This window comes from Poecilia formosa, unplaced genomic scaffold (genome assembly GCF_000485575.1).
Source record: "Poecilia formosa unplaced genomic scaffold, Poecilia_formosa-5.1.2 Scaffold1, whole genome shotgun sequence".
NCBI classification, from domain to species: Eukaryota; Metazoa; Chordata; class Actinopteri; order Cyprinodontiformes; family Poeciliidae; genus Poecilia; species Poecilia formosa.
The window spans coordinates 6,279,199-6,287,929 of NW_006799940.1; the positions used below are offsets into that span (position 1 = coordinate 6,279,199).

The following is an 8,731-nucleotide window of genomic DNA, read 5'->3' on the forward strand; positions in this document are numbered from 1 at the left end:
TCATTCATTCACATATAGGATGTGTTATTTGAGTGTTCCCTTTATTTTTTTTGAGCAGTATATATATTATAAACAAATAAGGTAAAGGCAACTTTCTGCAGTTTCCTTAGAGGAACAGCCGCACGTATTTATAATAGTCATGTATTGTAATAAATAGGTGCACATGATCAAAATATGTAGAAATAAAAGGCTCACAGTCTCATACTTCAGACTTTTTTCATTTATCTTTGAGTAACTTAAAAAACAAATAGGAATCCATATTGTGCTGTAATATTTGAGTCCTCTCTTCTCCAAACAATCAGGGCTGCTTCAACGGGGGTTGAGAATGTCATACAATTTGGGGGAACTCTTTCGCTTTTGTTCCAGTTTACCTTTGTTCCAAAAAAAAAAAAAGCTACCAAACTGATTTTGTTTTGTTTTCTATTGCCTCCTGTTTTTATGTTATGTATCACGCTTCGTTTTAACCTGGAAGTACATGAAAACTGTACGTACAGAGTGGCTGAAAAATATTATTTCAATCTTCTCTGCATTTTGTAGCAGGCTCTTCTTTGTGACTGGTCACTTTTTCCTTCTGAAATACAAACATAAGCAATATGTAAGCCCGCTTCTTACCCTCTGTGCTCATGTCAGGTGTTGGTAGCCACACATACACAATGCCACAGTCTTTGTACAAATGCATCAAGGCATCGGGGCTCATGGCTTCCTCGTGGTTACGTCTGCATCCGCTGGAGTTGTTCACTATGTCCCACTCTGTCTGGAAGTTCACCACGGCGGTGATGCCCAGTTCGTGCTTCATCTTTATGGTCACGTGCTCCACCTGTCGAGGGCAGCTTCCCAGCCAGACACGTGGCAGAACTCTACGATCGCCAGACAAGGACAGATTTATAATTCTTGTCGATTCAATTTTTATGTGAGAGAGTAACAGAAATATATTGGTTCAGTTAAGCCAAAAATCTTTAAGTTAGCTACAGCTTTAGGAAACAAATTAGACATTTCAAACTGCTAATGAGCTGCAGGCTTCGCCTTTATTTTCTGTCTCTCAACATTCTCTTGTTCTCCGTCACAGCTCTGATGTTTTCTTGACTCGTGTCCCTATTTTTTATTTCTTTTTTCCTGGTCCCCATAGCCTGGGGCAGACTCTGTTGAGTGACCATTAGTATGCACAAAGTCAACAAGCAGGGGAGGTGACACGTGAAAGACAGGACGGACACTGTTAATATGTGACGTCTCATTGTAGCACTTTGGTCTCGGGTTGTTCTCATCGGGTGAACTGATGTTTTTGGAGTTTAATTCTTTCAAAAAATAATCGCACAAAATAGCAGCTATTTTTAAAATTTAGCTTTTTTCCCATAAACAAAAAGAAACTAAAATCTACATAATCAATAGGCCTCCACTTTTTCTACCTATGAGCAAGGCAGGTTAGTTATGAAATAAGAAAATCTCTTTGAATATATTGCTGACTTACCACAGAGAGTGTGTGTGTGTGAGTCTTGGGGCTGTACGGATGCACAGTTGGAGAGACTAAATTAGAAAGCTATTAATAGGCGAGTTACAAATTCACCGTGCTTCCTCCTGAACACCGGCCCTTGACATAAGACTTGTAAGGTCTTTTAGGCACAAATTAAAACCCGATGGCACAAGCAAGCCCAGCTCATTCTTATGCAAGTAAAGCACTCACAGCTTCAGGGATGTTTTTGTGCCTGCAGTAGCGTGGCACTGACTCTGCGCTCTACAAAGACTTGACATGTATGAATCTAAGATAAAGATTTTTATGATCATACAAAGCAGTTCTTTCTATTTTTTTTTTTACATTTTTTTAATCAAAGCCAACGCCAGCTTCACTTGTTGCTCAGAACATGACATTTACTGTCTGTCGCTCCCACTGATGCTGCAGCAGTCAACCAAAGTTCATGTCTTCTCATAGATGAAGGGATGGCAGGAGAATCAAAGGACAGAACAGCAGTGGGGGGGAAAAAAAAAAAAAAAGACCAAACATGGTGGTGAACCTTTTTATACAGATGAAGGAGCACAGCACAGAGAGTCACCATTTGCTAAATAATACAGCAAATAATATATTTCATGTGAAATTAACAGGGAAACTGTTTTCACTAATACATATTTTTGTCTGTTCAATAAAGCCACAGTTTTGAATGCAAGCAGAGTTGCACCTTGACTTAACGTCAGTCCTGTAATAATTATGTTTTAATATGTGGATTTTGAAGAAACATCATATTTAGATGCCACCATCAGCAAATAAGTACAAATGAATCTTACAGGTCCACAATAATAAAGAAAAAATCAAAACAAAAAACCACTGCTCTGAACTATTTCCTTGCTCACAGGAACAGGATAATGACTAAACCAGCTCAGTTTGTTTTTGAACATTTTCTTTTACAAATCCACAGTAAAGAGAAGAATCCTGTGCTGAAGAAATAATGTTAGCATGCCGGATAAAAGCATTGGTTGTATTAGATTCTACTTTGGGGTATTTGAGAAAGGATGCCATTTGCAAATGCACAGAGAATTATGCACAGCTAATTGTTCTTTAGCTTTACAATTATGCACAAGTTTATATTTATCAAACTATCGTGTTAACAAAGCGGTCAGTGGCAGTAGCGTGTCAAAATATGAAAAAGTTTGTAGTGTATGAATACTTTTTATAGGTATGTTATATAAGACAAAAGTAAAATAAAAATAAAAAAGAAAACAAAAATGGTTAATATTGTGAATATCATTGCATTCAGACAGGCCAGGTTTTGTTTAGTATACCTCCATGGTAGAGGTGAGCACAACTTCATGTTGAGAGTCTACAACATGAAGGAAAGACTGGAAATAGAAATAAGATATTTTTTTCTGCCTCTTCCATCAAGAATATAGACAGTTGTGGTGTCGTAAGGTACCGAGGAAGAACATTTTGACAGAAGAAATTCAACTTAGAGGCAGAATATATATTTATTCAAAACCTTTTTTCTTTCTTTTTTTTTTTAAAGAAAGACAGCAAATGTCAAAAAGTGTGTTTAGGCCTGATGCAATCCTCCAGGCTGTTCACGAAACAGTCACTGTTGAGATTTCTAGAGGCCAAATGTTAAAGGCACACACAACAACAGTATTTACATATCAGGACAGCTCCAAGTTAGGATATTCTGCCTCTTCTCATTTTCTTTTTTATACTGTAAAAGAAAATAAAGCACCTCCAGCTCCTAGAGAATTGGATTTATTGTTTTGTGCAGAAAAGCTGGATTCTTTTCATTTTGGCATTTTGGAAGTTGATTGATGAAAATGACATGCAAATAACTAAACATGACAAATAAAAAATCATAAAAATGAAATATATATATATATATCATGAAGACAAAGACTGGAGAGGCGCTGCAGTAAACGGTTGCCTGGGTTCTTCAGTCAACGCTTTATGGGAGAGTGGCAATGAGAAAACTACTGTTGAAGAAAACTCGTATCAAGGCTTGACTACTGTTTCAAAAAAGGCATGACTCAATGGTCGAGTGGAAGAAAAGTTTTCGGTCTGATGAGAAATGAAAAGGGCTGTGGACAGTCGATCTCCAGGCCACCCGACAAGAGTTTGAACAGTTTTTCAAAGAAGAATTGAGTAAAATTGCATTTTCTAGATGTGAAAGCACAAACTAAGACATGTCTGCACAGATTCCATTCTGTGATTGCAGCCAAAGGTACAGCTACTTTACAAATACCAATTTGTAATCACTTATTTTATGTAAAACATTTCGTCATTATTTTGGAAAAGTCAGTTTTCATTTACATTTGTTATACCTGTTTGTTAAAAATGTTGTCCTTCATGATTTATGAAGAAATAAAAAGGGTGAAACAACCACTGGGGGTGAGGATTACTTTTTATAGGCGACGTCTGTCAAATTATACAGTTACCTGGAGAAATGTATGGCCTTCTGACCTGCAACCTTAAAGTAGAAATTGGTGGTGTGCTTCATCTCATCAGTGTGTCCCGTTTCCTCTATCCAGTGACCAATGGGGTGGCAGTACACTCCGTTCACCACATTTCTCTCATCATATAAACAATGCCTGTCATGACTTGGTCCGCTACCTATGGACAAAGAAGACCACAGGTTTTTTATTTTTATTAAAGGACATTTATATTTCAATTATCTGATGGTGCATCCAATCAAACACCAGTCACTCTGTCGACCTATTCCATTGAAAAGAAAAACACATATATCCAATAATTGGACGTAGTATGAGTTTTGATGCATTTCTGTAGGTTTTTATTTGTAAAAAAAAAAAAAAAGTCAAAGCGTACTCAAATTTATTTGACTAAAACAATTGGGAGTCTTGATACCAACCACAAGCACTTCTTATTTTGCTGACAACTGATAGTCATGAAGCCAAAAATTGAAAGATGTTCTGAACAACTCCTCAATAAATAAACACACAGGTTCAAGGAATAAATCAAATAAATAAATTAATTCCTTTATTTAAGAATATCAATATTTTCAGCAGTGCTTGGAAATATTATTTTAGCTTTAATAGGAAAAAGATACTAGATACTATTCGTGTGTGTTAAATAATACATTTTGAAATTATCCAAGGCACTTTGCTGCCACCATGTGGCTGTAAGTATGTATTACATCACATGCATCACTAGTGCAGACATGGCGACGTACTTATTTTCTCTCTATGCTAACATAATATGACATTAGTTTCAGTCCTTTCGGTGTCTTGTGTTGCTGCATCTCTGTAAATCGTTGCGTACCTTCCCAGATAAAGGTGTCCCGGGCCTTTTTGATAAACTTGAACCACAGAGAGTCTTTGAACGGCTCGGCCAGCTCCACTTCGCCCGTCCACAGACACGGTTCATCTGGTGACGGCAGCTTCTGCGAAGCCTTCATCCGAACCGCCCCGTTCGGGTCCCAGTGACCCATTTCCTCACGCGAACCCAGAACTAAAACCTCCACGTCCGAGGACTCCGGAGTCAGAATGACACCGAATCTGAACAACATGTTCGCAGGTGTAGCTAAACGTCTCTAAATCATGTCCTCAGTTTGAAAAGCGTTCAGTTTGGTACTAACAACAGGAGTGTTGTTGCTGTTCTGTAAATCCGTGAGGGACGCAGACTGTGGACTGTGATCTTAAAATAGTCAGGCCCTGTGATGGTACGTTTGGCATCAAAGATATGGTATAGATACAGACGGTTCACTCCTCAGAATCCCGAGGAACCAATCATGGGCCACATCACTTAATGTAAGTCGAGCTCGCAGAGAAAAAAAGAAATAAACGAAGAAAGCAGCTCTTGCATACTATGCATTCCTCAGTCTGTACATCAAGTTAGTTTTTTTTAAAACCTCGGATACTTATCTAAGAGTTTGAAATGTCTTTGTCTTTTTCTGCTTTGATATTTATCAGACTCTGTAGATCCTAATCAGCATGACTCTATCCCAGCTTTGCTCTCCAGAAAGCAGGCCTGCAGTACATTTTTAATAAATGCCAACTTTAAATAAATAAAGCACCCATAGTTAGAAGAAGCTTTTGAGGAACACTATTTCCTTGGCTCTGAAATTTTTTTCTTTACATTTTTGTGTAAGTTTAAGCAATAAAAAAAAAACAATACTGTTCAAACTAGGTTAATTGGTTCATTCCTTGAGTTTTGTGCTTGTTTTGGGCTAATAAAACCCCAAAACTCAGTTTCTCAGAAAATTTTTATCAAATAAGACAAATAAAAATAGATTTTTAATACAAAAATGTGGGCCTCGTAAAAGTATTCTCAACTATTGCATAGCATATGGATTAAATATTTGGATATGGCTCCTTTTACATGAATTACTAGATCAATAGTTGAAACTCCACTGAGCCATCTGAGTTTGTCAGCTAATCAAACACAGTGATATGATGATCGTTAAAGTTATTGGTACTTTTGTCATTCTGGGCAGCTCTCAAGTCCTGCTGGAAGTGCAATTAGAAGGTTGACAAAGCTTCTCTGTAAAGAGAAGCATTGGGGTCCTGCAAAAAATAAAAGATACTTGGTAAACAGTTGCACCAGCTTTGCACAGAAGTGACTTTTGAAATTTTTTAAGTGATAAATCTGGCTTTGGGCAGAAATTTGGCAAGAGACGTGAAAGATTCATTTTCCCTTTGAGACCAACTACACAGCTTATAGCTATGAATGAGTCGAAGCAGTCTGGCTTCCACCAGGTAAACCTTACTAAACATGTTGCTTGTCCAGTAGAACACGCCTCTTTCACATTCCTCCATGATCTATTCAAGGCAAAGGTCCAGAGCCGCATTTTTGAATTAGTCTTGAGGCAATACAACCTGCTGTTGCTGATTTAAGAAAGACAGGTAGTGTTTCTTGAGGAGAATTATCATTCAGATTAAGAAACTTAATATACTTTCATTTAGACGTTTGAGTTCACAGTTTTGTTTCTCTTCTGGACAGCTGCCTCGAAGAAACAATGGCTGAATACAAACTGGAAGTGACAACTGGTAACATGAAGCATGCAGGGACAACAGACAACATCTATGTCATCTTGTTTGGGTCAGAAGGGCAAAGTGAGCGCACAAAGTTGGACAATTCTGGGATCGACTTTAAAGCTGGGAAGGCAAGTTGCACTCTGTTAAGCGTGGTTTATGATTTTTAAACAGGTTACTCTGGTTTTTCAAACAATGGGCCACTGCTCTTGTGACGCTTATGTTTTCCTTTCTTTGTACGTTTGTCATTTTATACACCTTTCTTTCTTTTACCTTTAATAGGTTAATATAATTGGAAACTGATACTTTTTAGGGGTGTGAACTATTACAGAACAGAGTGAAGAAAATAAGTATTTAATCCCCTGATTGTCACATCTTAATCACTTACAGTCTTTAATGTTTTAGTTTCATTTACAGTAACAGAATGTCTCTACACATCCAGAAAGAAATACAGCACATAATAGTTAGAACATCCTTTAAATAGTGAGAAAGATAAGTATAGTTGTTAAAACAAGTATTGATCACAATAATGATTTTCTCAGGAAATATAGTTATAATAATGTTTCTACAAACAAGACATTTAAACCAGCTGTTGGGAACAATTAAAGTAATCCACATGTACATGAAAACCAGAGCAAATTACCTCTCACATAAAAATAAATAAGGTCTTGACAACAGAGGCTCAAATACTTATTTCCCCACAATAAATGTAATACTTTAGTGTAACTGCATTGGCTCAATACATTGATTTTTTTTTTTCTTTTTTTCTCAGACAAGGACATACACAGTGAAACCTGCCTCATCTCTGGGGAAACTTCTGTTCATAAAGGTGGAAAAAGATCCTTTTTCCATCACCCCAGAAAACGAGTGGTACTGCTCCAAAATCGTAGTGACGGCTCCGGAAGGGGACGCGATCGTTTTCCCCTGCTACAGATGGATTTCCAAAGGTGAACTTGTGGAGCTCAGAGGAGGAAAAGGTCTGATTCAAATGTAACCTATTTTAAATCATAGCACTACATAATAGAACTTGTACTTTTCCTGTAAAGGATACTTTCCAGAACTTACAAAGTATTTTTGGGAACTATAATGGAAAGTGGTTATTTTCCTGTAAACTTTGCAGGATTCTTTGAGGCATGTTCTATATTTAAAAAAAATAGATGAAGTGTGTTGTCTAAGTTTAGCAAAAGTGGTCATAAAACTGTATCATTACTTTACTGGAATTTATCTATGACAGTTCCACAAAATGGGCTTTGGAAAAGTTTCTAGAAAGCAAAGTCTGAAAAGCTCCAGAGAAGCACCTGGTTAATTCTGGGAAAGTACCAGGTTAGTTCAGGGAAATTAATCAACAAGTTTTATAAAAGTTTTTGTAGGTGCTAGGAAGTTATGGGTAAGTAGGAAGTATGGCATGTTCAAAGAAAGTACAAAGTTAATTCCATAAAACTTCCAAGAATCTACAGATTCTAAAAATAATCTTTGAAGTACAGTGCCACCAAATAAATTTTAAATAACTGATGCTAAATTAATAATAATTAATTTGAATGTATTTGTTTTTAAATCTGGAAGCCATGACAGCTTTTGAGGAGGAACATTCCCTGCTGACTGATCTTCGAAAAAGAGAACTAGAACTTAAAAAGAGTTTGTACAAGTAAGTTTCCATTACGCTTTGTCAGAGGAGCTGGTCTGAACAATATTCAAAACTTATTTTTCTGTCTCAGGTGGGAGATTACTGATGAGAAGTTGCCGCACTCCAGTCACTTTAAAGACATATCTGAGCTCCCTGCAGAAATTCGCTTCTCTTTGTCCAAATCAGAACAGGTTCAATATACAAAAAAAATGATGTGAGTAAAATATTACAACATCAACATCACAATCTCCTTCTGTTTTTTAAACCGATATGTCTGCACTGTTTTGTGCACATTTGTTTCAGCGGCTCTGAACTGAAATTTAAAGGGCTGGCTGAATCCCACAAAAAATGGAAAGACATCGATGACATGAAAAACATCTTCTGGTCCAAAAAGACAACATTATCAGGTATGCCACGCCATTTCAGTAAAAATGACATGGTTTTTAATGATTTGTACATTTCTCCTGTCTGATATCTTTAAACAAGAAATTAATTCATCCTTCACACCGAAGTGCTTGCTTGCAAACAACGTAAATTTGCAAATGCTGCTAACAGAGATCAAAAGACTAATCATTCTTCATGCGCTAATTTGGACATTTGGGAAATCACTAAAACACATGTGTCAACCTCAAGGCCCGCGGGCCACATGTGGCCCGC

General features: G+C 37.1%; 2 protein-coding genes across 6 annotated transcripts in view; one reads left to right on the plus strand and one right to left on the minus strand.

Annotated features, from left to right (window-relative positions):
* The window catches only part of epm2a (EPM2A glucan phosphatase, laforin), a 7,567-nt gene extending 2,343 nt beyond the window's left edge, over positions 1 to 5,224 (minus strand). The window contains exons 1-3 of the mRNA XM_007547432.2: positions 4,739 to 5,224; positions 3,898 to 4,072; positions 613 to 857 (exon numbers count right to left, since the gene is read on the minus strand). Of these exons, the coding sequence (XP_007547494.1) occupies positions 613 to 857; positions 3,898 to 4,072; positions 4,739 to 4,985 (667 nt within the window). The 5' untranslated portion in view covers positions 4,986 to 5,224. The remainder of the gene's footprint in view (positions 1 to 612; positions 858 to 3,897; positions 4,073 to 4,738) is intronic.
* A 605-nt stretch (positions 5,225 to 5,829) lies between these two features.
* The window catches only part of LOC103134921 (hydroperoxide isomerase ALOXE3-like), a 15,637-nt gene continuing 12,735 nt past the window's right edge, over positions 5,830 to 8,731 (plus strand). For 2 of the 5 annotated variants that reach the window (XM_016669530.1, XM_016669537.1), the window contains exons 1-2: positions 6,420 to 6,581; positions 7,223 to 7,427. In XM_016669530.1, the coding sequence (XP_016525016.1) occupies positions 6,435 to 6,581; positions 7,223 to 7,427 (352 nt within the window). In that variant the 5' untranslated portion in view covers positions 6,420 to 6,434. Of the gene's footprint in view, positions 6,322 to 6,418; positions 6,582 to 7,222; positions 7,428 to 8,013; positions 8,096 to 8,165; positions 8,289 to 8,377; positions 8,482 to 8,731 lie in introns of those variants that run through there. The other 3 variants (XM_007547442.2, XM_016669535.1, XM_016669540.1) reach the window with 3 other exon arrangements.